This window comes from Mustela nivalis (assembly GCF_964662115.1).
Source record: "Mustela nivalis genome assembly, chromosome: 4".
Lineage (NCBI taxonomy): Eukaryota > Metazoa > Chordata > Mammalia > Carnivora > Mustelidae > Mustela > Mustela nivalis.
This window is the reverse complement of record NC_139023.1, coordinates 125,729,810-125,754,152: the sequence shown is the minus strand read 5'-3', so window position 1 is coordinate 125,754,152 and position 24,343 is coordinate 125,729,810. Positions and strand designations below refer to the sequence as shown.

The 24,343-nt window shown below is 35.5% G+C and overlaps 1 protein-coding gene across 2 annotated transcripts in view; it reads right to left on the bottom strand.

The window, feature by feature from the left end:
• GLRB (glycine receptor beta) overlaps nt 1–24,343 on the bottom strand; it is a 102,243-nt gene that overhangs the window by 54,348 nt on the left and 23,552 nt on the right. The window contains exons 1-3 of one of the 2 annotated variants that reach the window (XM_082728463.1): nt 12,346–12,445; nt 8,226–8,332; nt 6,452–6,519 (exon numbers count right to left, since the gene is read on the bottom strand). In XM_082728463.1, the coding sequence (XP_082584589.1) occupies nt 6,452–6,454 (3 nt within the window). In that variant the 5' untranslated portion in view covers nt 6,455–6,519; nt 8,226–8,332; nt 12,346–12,445. Of the gene's footprint in view, nt 1–6,451; nt 6,520–8,225; nt 8,333–12,345; nt 12,446–24,343 lie in introns of those variants that run through there. The other variant, XM_082728462.1, reaches the window with a different exon arrangement.

Here is a 24,343-nt window from a genome sequence, read left to right as displayed (position 1 = left end):
AATGCAGGGCTTGATGCCAGGACCCCGAGATCATGACCTGAGCTGAAGGTAGATGCTTAACCAACTGAGGCACCCAGTGCTCCCAACCAACAATTATTCTTAACAGTAATCTACTTCAAAGTCACAAATCTTGACACAGTGCAAAAATCTGCTTCTGAGCATCTCCTGAATTATTCTTCATGCTTTCAACTGCTCCACTGTAAGCTTAACACACCACATATCTTCAAGTCTCCACTGTAATCCTTTTCTTAATTTTTTAGTAGAACTCCAGAGTTGTATTATAATGAGCATCACCAAAAATCTGGAAATTGCTTATTTCATTGTATCAGTCTTGGCCATTATATCTTATTATTTCCTTATAAAAGTACTTCAAAGATGCTTTTCTATTAGCTGTGTAGTCACATATCATTATGATTCAATCCAAGTTGTAGCAAGTTTATATATCTTTTAAGAGTGTTTTAAAATTTTACAGTTTAAATTAATAGTTTGAGTTTAACATTCATTAAAAGATAAAAGCTCATTAGTTGCTTTGGTTAATGTTTTATGAGCATTTCTAAATAATTACTAGTTATTGGCATTTCAAATGTTCTATATTAAGATAACTATCTTTGAAACCTATTTATTTTCATTTTCAATTAGTCAATCACAGTAATTATAGCTTTATAGTTTATTTTGCAATGAACAAATTCCCATCAGAAACAGACTTCTTTTATCAGTGGGAAATTACTTAATTGTTTTTAAAGAACTTGGTGACAAATACTACTCATTGTTCATTCCAAAGAGCACACTATTAGTCATTATCTGGAAAATGGATGTTCTCCAAAATTTTCAGTCCCAATTAAGACCCAAATTCAACTATTTCTTCAATGCAATAAAACATTTCACAACAAGACATTAAAACTGGTTAAGTTGTATTATTGATATTTTAATATTTAAAAAATGTTTATACTTTCTATTGTTGTTAGGATAGCTATTCTGGTTAGTTATAATTTTTACCTGCCTCTCACACAGGGAATCTCTAACTCATCTGTAGTCTTTACCTTATAATAAAAATGTTAGCATTCAGGCAATGAAGGAGATCATCTCTCACAGCATCTGGCAGCATTATAATTAAAGTTCTGTCAAAGAGCTGTTATAAGCCTGGTTTGAAAAGATTTAAATTTAGTTATTAGTGAGGTTAGGTATTTCATGTAAGAATTATGAGTTAGCAAAATGCCACTAAAATTTTCTAGGTTATATTTTAGTAATTATTCCCAGTATGTCATTTTATTTAAAAAATAGTTAAATATTATTTAGTAACACCTTATGAATATTTAAAAATTCTAGACCTATTCCAATATTCCATCTGTATTAGGAATGCCTGCTAGGTGGTACTGTGGTGCCTCCCTGAACTATGAACTCCGTAAGAGTGGCAGTATGTTGGGCTGAATAAAAAGTACTCAACATGATTCTATTTAATACATATTACTGTCACATTTTGACAGGTTAGGATATTTGTCTAGTATTATTAATACCATTAATTTAATTTTTCCTATATCAGTTGATAACAATGACTAATTACTGGAAGAAGAAAGTAAAACTTGAGCATTTCTCATCCTTCCTTATTGCCTAATATGATGTTTAATCACCAATACTTCTAAATAATACAGCTAGGAGAAAAAAGGGAAGAGAAAAGTATCCACAACAAATCATGTTATTCTTCATTTTAAGGCAGATACTAAAAAAGTAACTTTGACAAAAAAAGAGAATGAAATACATTTTTAACAACTAAAAATATATTCTCTTTCAAATTATGTCCTTATTACAATTAACAAGTGACAGTATTTAGTAATCACTGAATTCAAAACCATTGATTATTTTCCCATATACATATATGAAAAAGTTATATACATAATCAGATATCTCTAGTAGCATATAGGATGAAGTTATATGCAATTAGATAATCTTCCAATAGAATTTGGGAGGAAAAAAATGCATCAACAAAGTGTTCATCAGCACATGTATGAGTTTCCCATTGCTGCTGTAACAAAATTATCAAAATTTAGTGATTTAAAACATCATAAATTATTACTTACAGTTCTGGAATTCGAAAGATCAAAATTAGTTTCATGGGACTAAAGTCACAGTATCTGTAAGGCTGACTCCTTCTTGAGGAGCTGAAGAGAGACTCCACTTTTTTGCATTTTCAGTGTCTAGAGGCCGCCTACGTTCCTTGACTGATACATCACTTCCTTGCATCACTCTACGTTCACACTGTCTTGATCACATCTACCACTATTGACTCTGATCTTCCTGCCTCCTGCTTAGAAGGACCCTGTGATGATAGTGGACCCACTTGGATAACCAGAATAATCTCCCCAACTCAAGATCCTTACTTTAATTATAAACACACAGTCTCTTTTATCATGTAAAATACCTTATTCACAGGTTCTGAGATTAGGACATGGACGGTTTGAGGGAACATTATTTAGACTACCACAGGGGACAGACCTGAATATTGATCATATGAGAAAAAATAAATATAAAAACCTTTTGAAACTTTGTGTATCTAAGATACAAAATAGAGAAAAATGGGGAAAATATGTCTAATATTATTCTACAGTGAAATAATGCTGGAAAGTTAATAACAAAAGCAACAAGATAAAAAGAATAGTAAGCTAAGACAAGTTTTAAGGAAAGAAACATAAGTTTATATAAAGGGAAATACATAAAATTGTTTCTAAAACAACAAAGATAAATAATTGCCAAGAACCATAATTCAGCTCATTTAACAGTTCCAAAATGTGACTTCTTTTTTTTTTTTTTTTCCTGACAGGCACACTGGGTTGCTCAAAAAGAGTTGAAGTCCACTGAGACACATTATAAGTCATGCAGCAGAAAGGCTTTGAAAGTCTGATGGGATCATGAATTGCAGTGTAATCATAATTCAGTATAATCATGAAGCATCCTCAACCAAAGAAAGAACATGGATTATACAAACAGGCTCCTATTTCCATGAAATAGCTCTTATGTGTTCCTGATGAAGTCTATGCATTGATTATTATAATAAAACATACTACCTAATTTTTCCTCACAAGTGCAATAGTTCACATTTTCATTTATGAAAATCCCAGTGATTTAAGCCAAAGATAAAAACCAAATGGAAAAATCAACATATATTACAATCATTAACCACAGAGCAGATGCCACTGACCTCTAAAAAACCATTCTTCTCAGTGTTCTGAATACTCATTTCAGTTGCCACAGGCAGTAGCATGCAAACTGATAAAATTAGAACTTGAAATAGGATGATTATACTTATTAGATAATTTTGGTGATGTTACTATTAATGTCAGTAAATACCATGCATAGTATTTATAATGATACCTTACAAAAATATAAGTTAGTGGAATGTAAATAAACACAGATATGAGAAAAAGGAATTATAATGCTTATAAAATGAGATAATAAAACAAGCTGAAGGGGCCTATAACCATGGAAGTATAGAAGATCTTAAGGAATACTAATAAGGCTATAATTTCTCCTTCACTACACAATTATTGCTTCTGAATAAGTGTGAGATTACTTTTAATTTAGTCGCCAATAGTTAGCATCTGAATTAAGAAAAAGAAAAATTAGCACAAAGAAATGGTTTCCAAATGGAATTGGTTCAAATTTCCTAACAACAATGTGAATGCCTATAAACCTGATTGCTTCTTTGATAATCAGTGTTATCTGTTGGAAAAATGGAATGGTCACCCTCCCCTTTCAGAAGCTGCCCTACATCTGTCCACCACCTGACTTGCAGCTACTGAAGTCACAGTCACCCCCAAGTTCTGTGTTCTGCATTATGCCTTCAGGAATAAGCAACTTCCAGTTGAGATAGAAAGGTCTGAATGGGAGAGAAAAGTTTGGGGCAGTATCAAAGCTTCCCAGATTTTATGAGTTCCTTTATTTTAGCAGAACTTTGTAAGGGAAATTTCTAGTGGGTTATTAATAAACAAAATCCCAACTGTATAATGGTGCTACTAACGAACTTATAAATGGTTCATTTTCTTTAGCATTTTCTTTCGATTGAAGTTCTATTGTGAAATACGAAATGAATTTGAGAATGCATAACAACCCAAGAATCACCATCACTGAAAGCTACTGCTTCTTTATTTTTGTAATTTACACAACAGATTCAAGCACAAGCCAGTCTAATATTGCAACTTACACACTGGTCACCATATTATTTCCCTGAACATATATCCTTTATTTACACAAATCTAATACCCTCTGTTTTCCCAATCTCTTGTTTTGGGGGACTTTTTTGTTTGGTTTGTTTTTAAGAAATATGCTCTTGGGCTATTAGCAAAATAAATAAATAAGAAAGAGAGAGAGAAAAAAAATAAAGCTATCAGATTTAAGTAACAAGTGATAGAGATGAAAGACCTGGATTGAAAAGAAGGCACAAAGTGAGTCAGAGCAGCCAGAAAAGAAGAATTAGAAGAAATGGAAATCAGGGTTAAAAAGCAGGGACAAAGACTCTAATGAGAATAGGCTGAATCTGGTCCCAGCAATAAGTACCCTGGGCTAGCTACTATATTGAATCCCTGGAGGAGGACAATATGAGAATATGTTATAAATATGTAATATTTTATTATAATCCTCAAATAATCTGTAGGAAAGTTCCTCTCCTTTTTCTAGCATACCTTTCCCCCAGTGTTTTCAGCCAGATATCATCAAGTAACTACAGACGGGGCCTGGAGAAGTTGAAGTGTCTAATATTTGGAAGGCATTCAATGATAACTGAAGTAGAGATACATTAATGATATCTACTGAGCTGGACACATGTGTGGCTTTTATGCAAATGAGAAAAAATATCCTTGCATTAACTGTCCCAAAATGCAAGACAGAGCAGGAGTGTTTCCAACAGGCCAGAACATCTTTCAGAGATGATTTAGTATTAGTTTAATGATGCCAAGAAATACAAGAGGGCACAGAGAAGAGTATCCAGACAAAATGGATTCCTTTAAAGTTTCACCTTGAAAAAAGGACATCTCTTATTCTTACAAAGTGAAGTGCTTAGCTAGACTAACCACATTTTCGGTAAACAAATGCTACACTTGTCTCCTGAGTGCTATACGGCACTCACTCTATCTTATTCTGTAGCTGTCTTCTGGTGATCTGTACTATATTTCTGTCATTTAGGCAAACTAAAAAGTCACCGGAAATAAATGAATTTGATTCCAAAATCTACTTTTGAATAATTCTCTAAAAATATTTACACACTAAGAAAATAACCAATTATTCAGGGGCTAAATACATGCTTCTACAAAAACATAAATAACATTCTTATTTCAATTAGATACAAAAATGGGTGTCATAAATTAAATGCAATAAATAGTTGCTTTGATAACACATTATGCTGCCATGAGGAATAAAGGAATAAATATTTTAAATCATTCTTTCTCTAGCCTGGGAGAGTCCCTGAAAAATTGTACTGTGCCCTATCCATTACTGGCCTTTCGATCCACAGTGTATATTACTAATAAAATATAAGGATCTCAAAAAAATACAAAAAACTTGGGCTTTCTTTCTCCCACTTAAAGTATCATTTCAGCACGTCGTTTTTCAAAAAGGCAGAAAACCTAATATTCTAAAACATCAAAGAGCAAGTGGACTTTATTGAATGCCTTTTAAGAAGCAGGAGTAATTATATCACACATCATTCAGAAAATCTGCTAATGTAATCTACTAATTAGTAACCTACTAACAAAACTACTACTTTATAGAAGCCTTTGTCCCTGTAGTCCAACTCATCATGGATAGCAGCCACGCCTTCAAACCCTTCTTGTCCATTCCTTTCAAGACAGGAGCCTGACCGTCACCTCTTTCTTGCTCCTCTTTTGCCCTTCCTTGATCTTTCCTCTTATTATATAATTTTTTCACGGAGCTCTGCTGCCTTATCTTATAAAAATTAATTTTCCTCTTTGCTTTTTACAATTCTCTGATCCAAGCACCACAATATTAGCACTACAGAGGAAACAAAGATTCTCTTCAGGAAACTAGGAGAAAAATAAACGATTACAAAACTTAAAATAAATTTAAGAAAAGAAAGAAAAATAAACCGTGAACACTTAAGTATTTTTTAATGTTCATACATACATGTATACTAGGAAATAAACATTGCTCCAGAATATTCATAAATGCTTTTCCCAGGTGGTATCCAATTAGTAGCTCAGAGTGAGTAAATTCATTCTTTCAAGTCTGTAAGTTTTAATTAGCATTAAGGCCACATTTGAATTGCAAAATTATATAGGCACTGAAATCACTGATGTAACACACCTTGGAATTTGGATATTTTATACTAGAAGAAAGCATGCATTTTCCCAGAGAGTTACTCCTTATTTTCAGTTTTACTATATCTTTCACTATCTTCTAGTTAAAATTTTGATAATTAAAAATATTAAATTGCCTGTAATCTTACCATTGTTGTCTCTTGAATAGATCCAAAACTGTTGATAAAAATGTTGACTACTACATCAACAGGAATGCCTACAAATAAAAATTAAGAACATACTCAGTAACTGTAAGAATTTGGTTAGATTATCATATTTTTATGGTTTATGTACTTGATTTTATATTTTTTCCAATCCACTTGAGATACAAAACTTTGAAACTATGGTCTTAGTATTCCATGTTCACAATTGCTATTACTTTTTTTCTAAGTAAGGCATAATAATAAAAATTAAAAAATAAGTTAAGTTGTATTAACTCATGTTATTATTCAGAAATATTTATTTCTTAAATTGTTAAGACTGAGTAAATATGTTAACTTTTAAAGAAGTTTTTAATTGAGCTAATGCACTTACCTTAAGAAAACGTAAAACATTCTTTAAAAAAACATTTTTTAATGTTTTAGTTTTTTGCATTTTTATAATCATTTCAAGTCTTACTTTCATTAGTAAAGCAGTGTTCAATACCTATTACCTATAATGACTGTATTTTGAATTTTAATTCATAAATATACAAAGTTAATCAGACATATAACAGAATCATTATAAAGATTTTTGCCTGACCTGTTGGAAAATAATTTGAAAGTTCATGGAGTGAGAATTAAGGTATAATGTTGCAAATTTCTTGCTTGCTTGCTTTTTTGTTTTTTTTTTTTTCTTTTTTCTTTTTATTCATTGTGGGCTGCTGGTTGGGTTAACAAAGGGAAAAATGTGAATTTAGCCTTTTAGCCACATAACCACTGACTGATGGAAAACAGGTGGTGAATCAATATATGGTAGACATGTGACAACCCAGACCAAGGCTGTTGTTGAAAGTAACTGAATAGGTTCGGGTAATGAACAAAAAACCCTGTTTTTACAACATAGTTGTATAACTTCAGTTGACTAGAAACAGCTGCAGACTTTTTTTTTTTTTCTGTAAAGGAAGAAGAAAAAAATATCAAGCCTTATAATGTTAATCTGATCTACATTAATACCTGTCCTTAGCCAGCAATAAGGATTATAGTTTTCCAGAGGATATTTTTTTTCAGATAGCTTTTCCCAGCTCGTCAAGAGGACAAAAAAAGAAAATAAGAAAAGAAAGAAAGAAAGTTTGCACAACTATACAATCTTCTCGTGACTTTTATTGCAAGTATGGTTTTAGTTCTTGAAAGGTGTGATAAATAGTAATATTCTGTTGGAGTAGAAACAATCTGTTGTAGAAAACACAGTTGCTTTTATTCACAAAGTTAGCATGTTTTTAACAACCATATGGCCATCTTTTTTTTTTTTTCAGCAAAAGAGTAGAGGGATATTTTTATCAATGTGAAATGCTAGCAAAAATTTTAAAGGAATCTAAAAACGTATCAGAACTATTGTCTATCCCTAACAAGTGTAGGCTATTCTACAAATTATAACTTTGGTGTCTGTGAATGAAAGGAAGATCTGTGTCCAGAGCTTGAAATTTAAATCACTAAGCTTTGGAATACTAAGTGCTTAGCAAATCCATGATGGAGGTTAGTCTAATCCACAATATACTTATTTTGTTCTTTTAACTGGGAACCATATGAAACAACAGAACTAGTATTCTGCTTGTCTTTGAATAATTTTGTCACTAAATTGCTCGAAACCTACGCAACATCACAGGACAGTAACATGCCAATTTGAAACCTTATTGTTTTGAATATCACAACTGAATGATTAAACACATAAAATTAACTTTTAAACTGCACAGATTGAAGGTTTTGGAGGGGGTAAGAAACAAACCTTTAAAATTTGGTCTTATCCTGGGATCATAACTGACCAATAGCCTATTCAAGATATTGCTAGTGGAGTTGGCAGGTACTCGGGCAAGGTCCTCGGCTGACTGCTGGCTATAGGAGAAGAAAACAAAACAAAACTCTGGTAAGCATTTAGACATAGCCGGCAATAGAAATGTGTAATTCTCCATGGAGAAGAGATGCTTTTTGAGACACATTCACCACTACAGCATGGCTTTTCCAAATAGAAGTAAATAAAAATAGTAGGCATTGTCAAATGCCCAAAAGATAGTTGTCATGAGAAATAAAAGATGAAGAAAGTATTTTAGCACTTAATTTTCTAAATTCATGCAACACTGCCCCAAGTACTCAATGTTGTTTTCTTTTAAATAAAATTAAGTAGATATATTACTAGATCAGAAGCAATCTGCAATCAAAATCTAAAGATGCACAAAGGGAGTACAGACAATGAGATAAAAGGGAAAAAGAAAAGAGCAAAAAATAGTTTAATAATGTATATTAACCTTCTGCCTAAACAAAGGAGTATGTACATACCCTAAGAGGATATGGCCAGAGAGACAGTCTAACAATTCAGAAAACTATCACGCTGACATTTATAAAATGGTATTCCCCAAGAAATCACCGATGAACGTCCTCACTGAGTTCAATATGTTGGGGAGAATGGTGGGGGATGTGGGGAAGTGGTAAAAGAAGTTTCTCTATTACCAGATCAATTAAACAAGGAAAATACTGAGCTACAAGTTACAGCTATCTCTTTTCTATGTATGTTTGCTTGTTAGCTATCAGTATGAGAAAAACCTGGCACATTTTTCTCTTTTAATTAACCTTGAACAATGAATTTTGACCAAATTGGTATCAATTGAAAGCACTATAAAACACAAACAGGGGCACCTGGGTGGCTCAGTGGGTTAAAGCCTCTGCCTTCGGCTCAGGTCATGATTCCAGGGTCCTGGGATCAAGCCCCACATCAGGCTCTCTGCTCAGCAGGGAGCCTGCCTCGTCCTCTCTCTGCCTGCCTCTCTGCCGACTTGTGATCTCCGTCTGCCAAATAAATAAATAAAATCATAAAAAAAAAAAACCCACACAAACAAAAAATCCACTTTCTTGGAATCCAATGAAAAATGCTTTGGTGTTGCTATAAACATTGGGGTACAGATATCATGGAGGACAAGGGGTGTTAGAAGAAGGGAGTTGGGGTAAATTGGAAGGGGAGGTGAATCATGAGAGACTATGGACTCTGAAAAACAATCTGAGGGGTTTGAAGTGGCGGGGGGGTGGGAAGTTGGGGTACCAGGTGGTGGATATTATAGAGGGCACAGATTGCATGGAGCACTGGGTGTGGTGAAAAAATAATGAATACTGTTTTTCTGAAAATAAATTAATTAATTAAAAAAATGCTTTGTTGTTTACTATTTGTTGGTTTGTTTAACATAAAGTAAAACAATACATATTTTTACACATAAAGTCTTATATTATCATTGTCTCAATACAAAAAAGGAAAAAAATCCAAGACAATCACAAGGAAGTTTAAAATTATACTTGGAGTATCTGCCCCTATCTAGTGTATTCTGTATTGATAGAGTGAAAGTTTCGATTTCGAAAAATGATATTAATTTATACAAAGCAAACTTAGAAGGAAGGGGCATGGTGTTGTTTTGAAATCCAGCCTCTCATGTATCAGGCACTTCTGTTCTGAGTTAATTACATACAGTCGGCTGATAAGATGTAACCCCTAGAGGTGGGATGGGATGGATAATAAGTTTATAAAACTCAGAAAACACTACAAACTGATACAGACAATCTCTTCAAGTAGATATCAGAGTCCAAAATATTAAAGAAAAACATGCTAATCAGTTAGTTAAACCACCTAAAGGTTCAGGAGATGATGTAGATTTTTTAAATTGCTTCCCGTGGCCTTATCAGTGCCAATACTGTGGCTGCAGGGACTTGGGGGTTAGTAATGAGATTTCCCATTTCATTGCAGGTGAAATTGTAACCTCCCTAGAACCAAGTGTCACCCCTTATCAAAAGATTGAAAACTCTGAAGAGAGTGAAGGTATGTAGGAAAATTGGATATTTGGATGCAAATTAGTGTTCAAACCCATCTACTAGGTTTCCATTCAGGGGAGGAAAACAGAACTGATTGATTACAAAATATACTTGTATTGGATTAATTAAGGACTTCATTATTGTGTCTCTTGACATAAAATCCTTTACAAGTACATCCCTTTTAACCAATGAAATGACCAGACAACATTAAAAAAATTAACACTAATTTTAATAATGAGAACTATCCAGCCTGATTTTTTTCTTCCAGCTGTGGAAGATGTCTCTTTGGCATACGGATTATTCGAGCTAAAGTCCTTGAAAAAGAGCAAATGCAGGGGAGGCTTTCTCTGAACTCCTATCTGCCTACAGATAGATTCCCCCAAAAGAATTTACCGTCATAAATCCCCTCCGTTGGAGTTTCATCAACTAAATAAGATTGACTCTTATCACAGGACAGGACACAGAAACAAACTTTGTCATATTCGATCATACCTCCCAACTGTTCTTCTAAAGGCTCATTCATCTTTCCTAAAAATCTGATATTTTCCCCTAAGAGGAACATATCCTCCTCCCCTTTCTCTATGAAGGCATAATATAAGCTCTCAAATCTCACCACTCTGGGTATTCACTATTTTTCTTTTAGCTCTGATGCCCCCATGAATGTGATATTAAAGATTAATAATTTGTATACCTTTTCTCCTGTTAATATGCCTGTGGTCATTTATTTCATAGACCTAGCTATTGAGGATAGAAGGAAAAAAATCTTTCCTCCCTTACCACTATAAGTTGTATCAATCAAACTTACTTTCTGGTCCTTGGAACTCACTGCCAAATTTTGTCCTTCCTCCCTTCCTGGAATATTGTAACTTCCACTTCTCATTGTACTACTCTAACCCCAACCTGTCCTTTAAGACTGCTCTCCTAAAATCTTGTTTCAATCATCCCATCTTACTCTAACAAACACAAACATAAACAGACTGTTTGGCAATTATATTATAGCTTTTTTTTTTCATATCTGTGTATTTATTACCAACTAGACTGAATCCAGACAGTATGATTCTTGAGGGAATCATGGCTTCTATATTTTTGTAATTCCATATACTTTCTGTATAATATGAAATACACACTCTCTCAAGCACTTTCCATCTACCAGCTCTTTTTTTTTTTAAGATTTATCTATTTGAGAGAGAGAGAGCGAGCAGGGGTGGGGAGTTGCACAGGGAGAGGGAGAGAGCATCTCAAGCAGGCTCCATCCTCAACACTAAGCCCAAGAGCAGGGCTCTAACTCACCACCCTGAAATCTAGACCTGAGTCAAAAATCAAAAGTCAAATGCTCAGCCCACTGAGCCACCCAGGCATCTCCTATTTGCCAGACCTCTAAGCTGACTGCAGCCTCAGGAAGCCTGCGTGCACTAAAGCAAGGGCATTTCCACACATCACATGCAGGTAAAGAGCATTTCCTCCTGAGGTGTCTTCTCAGAATCAGGGTTACTTTTGTTCTTTTGTTTTCTTCAGAAGTTTTCCAGCATTGGCCATTGCTGAACCAATCACTGTCAAGGAGAAAAAAACTATGGCTCAGAGCAATAGTCCAGAATGAAACACTGAGAAATCAACTATCATGTCTATTACATTCTTTGATTTGATAATCACAAACATTCCCTTGAGAAACAGGAGAGATAATTAACCACCCAGAGAGCTGTTCTTCAGTGAAGGAGAAAAAACCCTGACCAGTAAAAGAGTACACACTAGGTTGAGTTAATGGAGCAACAGAGGATGTACCCACAGGAACTAAGACAGCAAGGCTAAGAAGGTATCCTAAGGTGGGAGAGTTATGAAATCTGGTAATCCTGATTCCTACTTGTCATTTCACAATAAACCTGCCAAAATGGGAGTGAAATAGTATTCATCTTATCACCATCCACCCATATATTTCTTTAGGATATATTATATAAATGTGTATGTATAGATGTGTGTGTGTGTGTGTGTGTGTGTGTGAGAGAGAGAGAGAGAGAGAGAGAGAGAGAGAGAGATAAATTCTTAGTTTCTATTAGCCTTACTTATCATTAGTCCTGGAAAATCTGAATCTGCTCTTTCTATAATTTATCAAAGTCACTCTTCCATCCAGACATCCCCAAATGTTTTTCTTTCTTTCCACAGCTAAAAACAAACAAAAACAAAAAACAAAAACAACAAAAATTCTTGTTTATTAACAACAATAAAAAAATCAATGTCAGCTAAGAAAAATCTCTTCAAATTAATAAAAAAGGAATATATCAAATACATTATAGCTCCTTTCTTTTATTCTTATTTGTATAAATATATATTCTCATGTCTGTTGTAGTTAATCTTATATGAATATTCAGTTGATAGGTCACCTTTCCTTATACTAGAAATTCAAAGATATTTTAAAATTTAAGTGAATCCATGTAGTTCATATTCACACGCATGAATTCAGGGGTTTTTCCTACCTGAAAACAATAGAAATCTTTTGTTTAGCTCACTCAATACTAAAACAACATTAAAGTCATCTCTACATGTTAAGATACATTTTAAGAGTCTAGAAGCTACAGCACTTTCTGCCAAAGAGCTGAAATAATCTGCAATTTTTCTCTGCACTTTAGTATATAAACCCTGTAATACAGGAAAGTGACTACTACTATTTGCACAAAACAAGCAAGAATAAGAAGAGTTAAATGCATTTAAATAGGTCACACACTACATGTTTCATTGTTAGTCATTATATTCTGCAACTCGGTCCAATATTTTATCCATTTTGACTATGCCATTTTGTTTTATTTCAAGAAATCTATCAATAATTCTGTTATTATGACAAAACAGTATTTATTCCACAGAAATATGATATTAATTTAAGAAAATAACTTACTTTACTCAAGCAAAGTGATCAAATGACTAGAGAAAATAATGTTTTATATCAAAAGCCTTTTTACAACCAGTCTTCTTTTGTTCACTTGCCTAAACTTGAACCAATGTCATTACTAATATGTGAAGTTATGCAAGGAATGTATCAGGCTGTATAGTTGGATGATGTAATGTTTTCCAGAACTAAAGGACAAATCCAGAAATTTCTTTCCAAAGGGGAAACTCAGTTTTCCATCAACTGTAGCACACTCTTATTTTTACATGACCCTTTAGTGACCATACTGCATAATTCAATATCAAAACTGGTGTGTATGAGCATATTAACTGAATATCTTCCCTCCAGTTAAGAGTCTGAGTCCAAAGGGATGCTTATGTTTTTACAGAGTTATAACTGTAACAACAATGGTCAAAGTTCTTTTTGGACCTGAAAGCAGTCTGGCATATGCTGGAGGAGGAATCTGGGTGTGGGAGCTCTAAAGCTTCCAGCTGGACATGAACTGAGGCAAGCACAAAGCAGTTAGGAAAAAGCAAGGTATGTAAAATGTGTATGGTGTGTTATTTCTCCTCTTTACACTGGAGCAGTGATTCTTTACCTCTTTTTAGGTTATGGACAACACTAAAAATCTGGCAAAATCTATGTTCTTCCCTGAAAAATTCACACAAAATTTACAATGCTGAGGGATCCTGGGCCTGAACACTTAAGTTGTAGAAACTTTCTTTTGTGGAAACAAATGCTGGTATCCTCATCTAAAATGAGAGGAAAAGAAAAACATTAAAAAAAAAAGAAATAAAGAAAAGATCAGATCTCATAGCAACTGAAAGTAAACTCAAAAAAGAGAAAGAAAGAAAAGATAATCAGAGTGTGTCAAAGGGACACAGAATCCAATGAAAAGATTTCCCAAATGCTCAAATCTAAATGATGTGAGCAATTAAATAAAGTCATATCGGGTTATATTCCAAAGTATAAAGTAAAAATCCATGATTCCATATGGATACAAATAAATGATTCAATAAATAAATGAAGGAGGATAGTCAATCTTCCCAAGCAGAATTCCAAATAACTGGAATTTCAAGTATACCCTCTATTCTCAACTGGTGGGGCATAACTCCTGAGCATATGCTGTGCATAGTGACTTTCTTTCAAAGAACATAAAATGGGAAGGGGAAAGAAGTGACTTTATAGCAAAGCAACCTGACACATACTACCTTAGCCAGATGATCAAGGTTAACCTCAATAGTGTTGAGTCCTGTTGATTTTACGTACCATTAATAAAATGTGATGAGAATGGCATTGTATCCTGTGACCTTCCTCCTAAAACTATATACCTCGAGTCTAATCCTGAGAAAAACATAGACCAATCCCAGTAGAGTGACATTTTACAAAATATCAGACTAGTACTCCTCAAAACCATCATGGTCATGTAAAAAAAGGAAGGTCTGAGAAACTTTCACAGCCAACAGGAGCCTAAGGAAACATGAATACTAGATGTAATGTACTGAATGGCATTCTAGAACGGAAAAAGGACATTGGGTAAAAACTAAGGAAACTTGAGTAAAGAATGGATTTTATTTAATAACAGTGTAACAACAGTGGTTCTTTAATTATAAAAAAATGTATCATACAAATGCAAAAGGCTAATAATAGGAGAAACTAGGAGCAGAGTATTTGTGAACTCTGTATTTAGCAAATTTTCTGTAAATCTAAAGTTGTTCTAAAATAAAATTTATTTGAGGGGGAAAAAAGAGCAGAGTGCCAAAGACCTTAATAGATACCTCACCAAAGAAGACATACAGATGGCAAATAAGTCTATGGAAAGAGGCTCCACATCATATGGTATCAGGGAAATGCAAATTAAAAGAACAATGAGACACCATTATACCTATTACAATGGTCCGAATCTATAACACTGATACCACCAAAAGCAAATAAAGATATGGAACAATGGAAACTCTGATACATTTCTGATGGGAATGCAAAATGGTGCAGCCACTTTGAAAGACAGGGTGACAATTTCTTACAAAACTAAACATAACTGTTACAAGACGATTTAGCGATCTCACTCCTTGGTATTTACCCAAAGGATATAAACACCTAAGATCTACATGAACAAATGTGCACACAAATATTTATAGCAGTTTTATTCATAATTGCTAAATCTGGAAGCAACCAAGATGTTTTTTAGTACATGAATGGATAAGTAAATTGTGGTACATCCAGACAATGGAATATTATTTAGCACTAAAAACAAATGATCTGTTAAGCCATGAACAGACATAGAGCATCCAGAAATACATATTATGTAAAGGCTACTATGTGATGATTCCAACTATATGACATTGTGGAAAAGGGCAAAACTATGGAGAGAGTAAAAAGGGTTGCCAGGGACTGGGGTGAGTGGGGGACCGATAGGCAGAGCATAGAGGATTTTTAGAGCAGTGAAAATACTCTCCTAGATAACCAGACAGATAGACATACAAAGACAGGGAAACACCTTATATATTCAGGTAATAAATTGAGTCGGTAGTTATGTATGAATCCAGGGAACTGCAAGGTTATTATAGAGGAGTTTTGTTTGTTTTGTATTTTCCTAATTACAGTAAAACTTATTATTACCTCTCTTGACAGCTTCTATATTTATTTTCTGTTCTGTTTCTGGATTAAACTATGAACAGAAGGTTTATGAATACAGTGAGGGATACCTTTTACATGATTGATTTAGTTTAATTAGTTTATATTTACTTGAAAAGAATGTGTTTATGGGTATGTGTGCCTGTGTGTGGCAACGTCTACTGTGTCATCACAGGCCAAGAATCATAATTAAGAACAGAGTTTCACAGCAATCCTTCTGTTTATCTCTCAACTGGGCTGAGGAACTGTTGGGTCCTGTGGAAATACTTCCAGATCTTGTCTAACTTCAGTTATGCAGTTACATCATCCGTGACTCAAAGAAAAACATTTTTCACAGAGTAGAAACATCTATCTGCAGAGATGCTGGATTCTGGAGACCAGCAACTTCCCAGTCTCATCAGAGGCTGTGGTCTCTTTTTTTTTTTTTTTTTTTTTTTTTTAATTAATTTTTTATTTTCAGCATAACAGTATTCATTATTTTTCACCACACCCAGTGCTCCATGCAATTCGTGCCCTTAATAATACCCACCACCTAGTACCCCAACCTCCCACCCCCCACCCCTTCAGAACCCTCAGATTGTTTTTCAGAGTCCATAGTCTCTCATGGTTCACCTCCCCTTCCAATTTCCCCCAACTCCCTTCTCCTCTCTAACTCGAGACACAGAATCTATACTCAGAAAACTATAAAGTACTCATGAAAGAAATTGAGGAAGACACAAAGAAATGGAAAAATGTTCCATGCTCCTGGATTGGAAGAATAAATATTGTGAAAATGTCTATGCTACCTAAAGCAATTTACACATTTAATGCAATTCCTATCAAAGTACCATCCATCTTTTTCAAAGAAATGGAACAAATAATGCTAAAATTTATATGGAACCAGAAAAGACCTCGAATAGCCAAAGGGATATTGAAAAAGAAAGCCAACGTTGGTGGCATCACAATTCCGGACTTCAAGCTCTATTACAAAGCTGTCATCATCAAGACAGCATGGTACTGTGGTCTCTTTTAACCTCCGATCACATGCGAGATTCCTCATCATATGAATACTGCAAGGGTCGCCTACTGACAGGGTATGTTTCTCAGTGTAAAACATTATACATTCTCGCTACTTCTTATTGGTTTACTAAGTTGATATAAACCTCATAACCAAAGGACACACACATAAACCTCAAAACATTCACTCAGCAATTACATTCCATGCTCTGCAGAAAGAGTACTACCTGCTCATCAAGCAAAGGCGAATCCGGAGTAATACCTCTAACTCTGCTTCTAACTGCTGCTACAACGGTAATTATCTTTTCTCAATTTTCTATTTCCCTGCAGAGATAAATATAAAATGTTTCCTTTCTGGCCCAACAGAAATGGTGATAGGATAAATCCCACACTCACTCACACACAGTGGGTATAACTGAAGAAACACTTGTCTAAGAGTAAGGGGACTAGCATTCTAGAACCCGACAGACTCTAAGGTTACTACATAATATGGGGCAAATCCCTCTCTGAGCCTCAGTAAAGTCACCTTTAAAGATTTTTATTTATTTATTTGACAGACAGAGATCACAAGTAGGCAGAGAGGCAGGCAGAGAGAGAGGAAGGGAAGCAGGCTCCCTGCTGAGCAGAGAGCCCGATGCGGGGCTCAATCCCAGGATCCCAGGATCATGACCCAAGCCAAAGGCAGAGGCTTAACCCACTGAGCCACCCAGGCGCCCCATAAAGTCACCTTTAAAATCAAAGGTCTAAATAAGATGATCAGTAAGATCCCATTTGGCTGCTAATCTGGTTCTACTTGTAGCAGATGCCATGGTGCTGGATCCTCCCCATCACCCCTTCGGATCCGAGGCTTCTGCAAGGAATGCTGGCTGCTTAAGGCTCTGAGCTGGGTCCCTTTTGGAATAGCCTTCAGCTGAAGGAAGGTGTCCTGCTCTGGAGGCAACTCAAACCCAAAGGCTTCAACATGGGGACACAAAAGCATTCAAGTCTCTTCTTACTGATTGAGATAACTTTGAAGGACCATCCCAGCTTCAGCACTCCCTGTAGCATCGAACCCATGCCACAGGTGCAATTGCACCTTTCCTGTGTTTGAACCTGCTTCCTCATTCCCATTTTTTGTTCCAAAAGCAAGCTTTTTCTGCGTGGAAATCTTTATCTCAAAGACCATCTTAGAGACAACTCAACCCACAACATCAACTAAATAATACAATTCCTTAACAAACAACAAAAATGTTACTATCACTCAATTATCTATACACCAAATATTTTCCCGAATTAGTAATTCCTTGAATTCATTTAACAAAGTTTTTGAGCATTTTCTATATGTCATGCAAGATATCATGTATTTATGAATCAAACACGAGTGTTGGTTATTCTGATGAAAAAGTAGTATTTAAAGATTGTGGGTTCAGATGGATTTGTCTAGTGATTCTCAGCTTTGCTATGCACTAAATTCACCTGAGAAGCTCTGCAAACAACTAAGGCCTAGTCCCACCCCAGCTTTAATTAGTTTGGGATGAAGTCCAAGCATCAGGATTTTAGAAAGCTCCTCAGATGATTCTAACAGTCTAATGAATCACTTGTTAGAAAAGAGAGTTTACAGTGAAAGAATATGGAGTTAAAAACTGAGAAGTCCAACATTTAATGAGCAGATGGAGGATGATAAGCCAACAATTAAGACAAAGAATAAACTGCAAGAGAAGATGAAATCCAGAAGCATGTGGTAGCAACAGAATTAAGGAGAAAGAATATTTTATGAAAGGGTTGGTTAATGGGACCAAATGCTACTGAGAGGTTAAGGTGAAGAATGAAATCTCACTCATGGGATTTAGCAAAAGGAGAGCTGTTTTTCAGGTGAGAGAGACAGGAGCCAGCCTGGAGTGGGCATAGTACTGAGGGGCAGGGAAGGAAATCAACACTCCTTCCCTTTGCGGGCATACCAACTCAACAGCACCACACAGATGAATTCTCTTGTCAGAAATCCAAAATCTAGTTGACAGGCTTCGACACCCAAGCAGGTGCAATGAAATTAGTAGGAAAAATGGAAACACCCTCTTGCCCTAATCCCCACCCTAGCACAGCACAGCACAGTATAATCCCATCCAAATGTGTCCTCAGCTTGCAGCTCCTCCCTGAAGAGGTAAAGCCTCAGACTTCATATCTAATACACCAGCTTTGCCAGGTGCTACCCTAGGGACCAGCTCCTATCTCATCTGGGGCACTGAGGGGACCCAGCACAAATGCTAGTCCCTGGGGATGACAGAGAACAGAACAGCTGTGCCAACAAGCAGCACTCACCACAGCTCCACCCCCACCACCTTGCTGCACTGTGACTGGGCTAGAAACACAGCTCTTCCCTGTGTCTGCACCACCGGAGTCAGGGCACCACAGTAGCCACAATACAGAAACAAACTAAATGTCCACTGACAGAGGAATAGATAAAAAGTCCTGCATATACATGCAATCAACTACTATCCAGTCTTCACTTTTTAAGATTTTATTTATTTGTCAGAGAGATAGAGAGTACAAGCAGGAAAAGCCACAGGCAGAGGGAAAATGCAGAGCAAGGAGCCCAATGCAGGGACTCCTCAGATAATGACCTGACCAAATGCAGACACTTAACCCACTGAGCCACCCAGGTGTTCCCCTACCCAGCCGTTAAAGAGAAGGACGTCCTGCAACACGGAACAGAAATGAATCTTAAGGTCATTATGCAAAGTGAAATAAGCCAGTCATAGAAGCATAAATACCGCATGAACGATTCCACTCATATAAAGTATCTAGAGTAGTCACACTCAGAGAAGCAAAAAAGAAAATAATGATTGGCAGTGAGAAGAAAAGAGCCGTGGCTAATCAAAAGGTAAAATTCAGTTATGCAAAATGAGAAAGCTCTACAGGTCTGCTGTTTCACACTCTCTATACCTAATAATACCATATTACACACAAAAATCTGTTAAGAGGGCTACATGTTATTTAAGTGTTCTTACCATAATAAGATGGAAAAAATTTAAAAAACACAATTTCGAGTGACAACCCCCCCAAAAGAAAATCTATACTGTATGTATACATATAATAGGTTTTGAATGAGTTATTGCTCAATTAAGTATAAGGAAAAAGTCAAAAATAGGTTTGCTTTTTTTTTTTTAACTGAATCGAATGGCTGATTATTGAACTATTTGTACAGCTATTACTTGGAAATCGGGGAAAGGGTAGCCTCTTCAAAAAATGTGCTGTGTTAACCAATACGCCTATTTTAGAAATGAGTCTTGAGCTATCCCACATCATATATGAGAAGTGAACTGAAGTAGATTATACAACTAAATGTGAAATATAAAACAATAAGGCTCTCAGGGAAAAAAAAACAAAAACAAAAACAAAGACTATCTACATGACCTTGGAACAAAGAAAGATGTAAAAAAAAAAAAAAAACCACAAAAGCATTAACAAAAACCAATAAATCGGAACTCATTCAAAATAGGTACTTCAACTCATCAAAAGTTACCATTAAGAAGTTGAATCAAAGGATGGAGAAGAGATTTGCAGTACATGCTTGTGACAAGGAATCCTGTCTAGGATGTATGAATAATTTCCATATACCAATCAGGAAAACAAACAAACAAACACTTAATTGAGCAAACACTTGAAATAGCACTTTGCAAAAGAAGACAGCTAAAAGTTCAATATTTGCATGAAAAGAGGCTCGAACGATAGTAATCACTGGAGAAATACAAATTAAAATCACATTGCAATATCATTGTACCTACACAAATGGCTAAAATTCAAGTTAATGCTAATAATATCAACTTTGGATATGAGCATGGAGCAGTTGGAACTCTCGTATATTAATGATGAAGTCTAATTGGAAAACTGTCCATATCTTCCAAAGTTCAGTATACACATAGCCTCTGATACAGAAACTTCACTCTTAGGTATATGCTTATGTCCACCAAAACACATGTATAAAAATGTTTATAACACCTTTAATATACCCCAATAATAATGACCCCAAACTGGAAGCATTATGAATATTCATCAAGAGTAATAACAGTAATATTCAAACTTCACTTGAATTCCCAAAACACTGGGACATTAAGAAATATCCTTGCCCTTTAGCATTCTGGGAAGCATCTTACTGCAAAGATCCTGTCCTTAGATAACCTGGTAAGACTCGTGGTTAACCCCTTGCTTGCCTATGACAAGACCAGAAATCCCCTAAACTCCTCTTTTTTGTCTCATAAAGGAGTACCTGAACTGTTTGTCCCCACTAACCAACCTGAACTAGATGCCTGGCCACTTCACTTGAAGAAATTTGGGTTAGGCTTCTCTTCTCCCCATAGGATCCTCAATTTTCTCATGTCCCTGAGATTAAGCAGTCACTTGGAGAGCAGAACAAACCCTCCTTAATGGACTTCCCCAAGAACTGGCTTGTGGCAAAGAAAAATTGTCCAACTTTGCCACTGCTCACTGCACTCCCCAACACCTGGTTCCTTCCAGCCTCAATTACTCCTATAAAAGAGAAGCCCCTTCTGCCTGACCTTTGAGAGGCTTACAGAACTTAAAGTCAGAGCATTCAGTCTATTGGAATAATCCTTTCAAATCGAACTTCTACCTATGTTCAGATGTATTTTTCATTTGATGTGTAAAGCAGACAAATATACAAAGATAGTATATTCAAGACAATTGAATACAACACAGCAATGAGGAGGAAAGTACTATTGCTATACCCACAACATGGATGAAATCTTGCAAATATGATGATGTTGAGTAAAGTGATTTTCCAAGGTTATTAACCCTGTTTACAGATGAGCTAACTGATGCACAGAAGCTAATAATCCTGGAAAACCATTTCTTCATAAAAGACCTGTTTTCAGGGTTAGACAATTTAAATAAAGACCTTCGAACAAGGTCTATTTATATTCTTTGTGTTACATATCACTTCCCAGTAACCTATTTTGTGTCATAGGCAAAGGAAGAGAAATCAGTTACAAAATAAGATAAACCAGTCAGGGTGAAAAAAAAAAGTGGAGTCTAAACCAGTTGAAACTTATCAATTATGTGGTTTGGTTAAGCAAATATGTAAAATAGTGCATTTTCCAAAGCAATACTCTAGTTCTACTGCTTTCTAGAAAATTATGGTACTGAGCTAATAAAAGGAAGTAGTTTTTTTGCTAATACAAAACAAAACTTAAAAACAAGCTATTGAGAGGCCAGAGCAGAAACTGGGAACTGAAACAAATAATTTAAGCCTCACAGCCCTTTAGAGTAAAGAGCTCCAAGAGATACTGCCGAGCTTTTGGATAAAGGGGCTTCTTCTGCTCAGGAGTGAACTGAGTGAGCCAGGGAAAAGCTGTCACTATTGACCCTGTTTCTGCTGTAACTGCTCTTTGTAGCTTCTCTTTGCAGCATTTCTAAGGTATAAGATTATTTGTGAGATAGAGATCAGAAAACTCTCTCTTTTGAATGATATCTTCATTAAAACATTCACAGTCACACATGTCTGAACAATGATAAGTGTCTCAGACAAACATCCCACTAAAAGATACAAAGGCAACAAGTATGAATGTCATTCAGTGAGATGAACTGCTTCCTTGCAGTACATGGTGGCACCTGGATAATAAAAGATAAGCCTTTTGTTGTTGCTGTTCTTATCAGCCACTGTTTGGAAACCAATGTAACTTTTTATTGAATGAGCTAGACTCTAGAAGACTCTCTCTCTCTCTCTCTCTCTCTCTATATATATATATATATATATACACACACACACACACAAACATATTCTGCTTTTCCTTCTACACCCATCCAAATTCACTTTGTGAGCTAGTACTTGCATGAAATCTCCCGCAGATCTCATAATATTTATAGTCACTCTCAGATAATAAAAGGTCTCCATGGCACTTAAGTCCCTCCAGAACTGTCACTTTTATAATTCAGTTGCCCAGTCCCTGGTAATAATAAAAATTCTCAGCTTGATTCAAAAATGATATGCCCTCTCTCCCCTAGACAAGTCTTCCTCAGAAAGGTGCTGTGGGCCAGACTAGTTTTTGTCTGTTCTCCTGCCTTGTTAGTTTACAGCATCTTTGTGGGTTTCTCAAAATCCTCTCTTTGAGAACCGCTCATTTCAATGACCATGAAATGGCCATGGCTTTTCTTCAGCCGACAGCTCCTGATTCTAAACTTCACTCCAGGTATTCTGCAGTCCACACCTCACAGGCACACTACTGGATTCCAACACACTCCTAGGCCCTTTGGAGCAAAGTTCCTTGGTTTTAAACATCAAGCAGGCACGTTCTTGCTCACTTTACTCTCACTGTCACTGTCTACATCTCTTGGTCTCTATCATAGAGTCAAGCGACTACTCAAGTATTCTTTTTCCTGACAAACAGAAAGTGAATCTCCATGTTGTGGTAGCCCTCTTCTCTTTGGTATCTCCGCTAACCCATGGTCACAGCCATGGCTTTGACTTCTCTGATGTGTGTCAGAAACCAGTCTACTATGAGCCCCCCAAACAAAAGGGGACAAACATGGTTCTGCCTCTCACTAGGATTTGAGAAGGAGGAAATACATATCCCTCCCATCTCCAGTGGCAAAGGGTATGGAAAATGCCACTGGGCTCGAGCAAATTTCTCCAAACAATTTCTCCTACTTGGTCTCGGTCTTAACCCAGTAAGGCCATCAAGGCACCTATCATTTTGTTTGTGGCCTTTGGCACTTCATCCAAGACTGAGTCAGAAAGAATCCTACTTCAACTTCCTGATAAACTAAGTTAAATTTTAACTGCTCTTAGTGGTCCTTTTTAACAGAAAAGGTAAGTAATTATAGACTATTTGATTAATAAAGTAAATGTTAATATTTACTTAAAATTAAATACAAGTAATTACATTTTTGAAGTTTAAAGTAGCAAGATTCTCCTTAATACCAAATAATCAATCATGATTTCTATAATTTAGATTCTGGCAGGACATCACATAGGCATAAAAGACTTTCAAATACAGAAGGTGATTATGAATTGAAACAGGCAGACTTACTAAAGTAGAGATTTAAGAATTTTCATGAACTAAGATTAAAAAATTATGAAATTACAAATTAGAATTTTAATAACTTGCCTCTCTATTTAAATAAAAGTGCTTTGTCCTAATAATAAAAAATCAGTCATTTCTACAGGAAGAGCTCAAAAAAACCTCTATTTCAAAAATGCCACTTCTATTTTATTTTAATATGAAAAGTTTAGATTAATATGTAAAAATAAGCAGTTGTTCATGTCTTATAAATTCTATTTCTTCCTCTACAAGATCACTGCTATCCAAAGAAAGTCTTAATTATAAATTCTAGAGAATAAAGGCAGTAACCTCTTTGACATCAGCCATAGCAACTTCTTTCAAGACATGTCTCCAAAGGCAAATGAAACAAAAGTGAAAATGAAATTTTGGGACTTCATCAAGTTCAAAAGTTTCTGTACAGCAAAGGAAACAGTCAACAAAACAAAGAGGCAACCCACAGAATGGGAGAAGGTATTCACAAATTACACTACAGACAAAAGCCTGATATCCAAGATC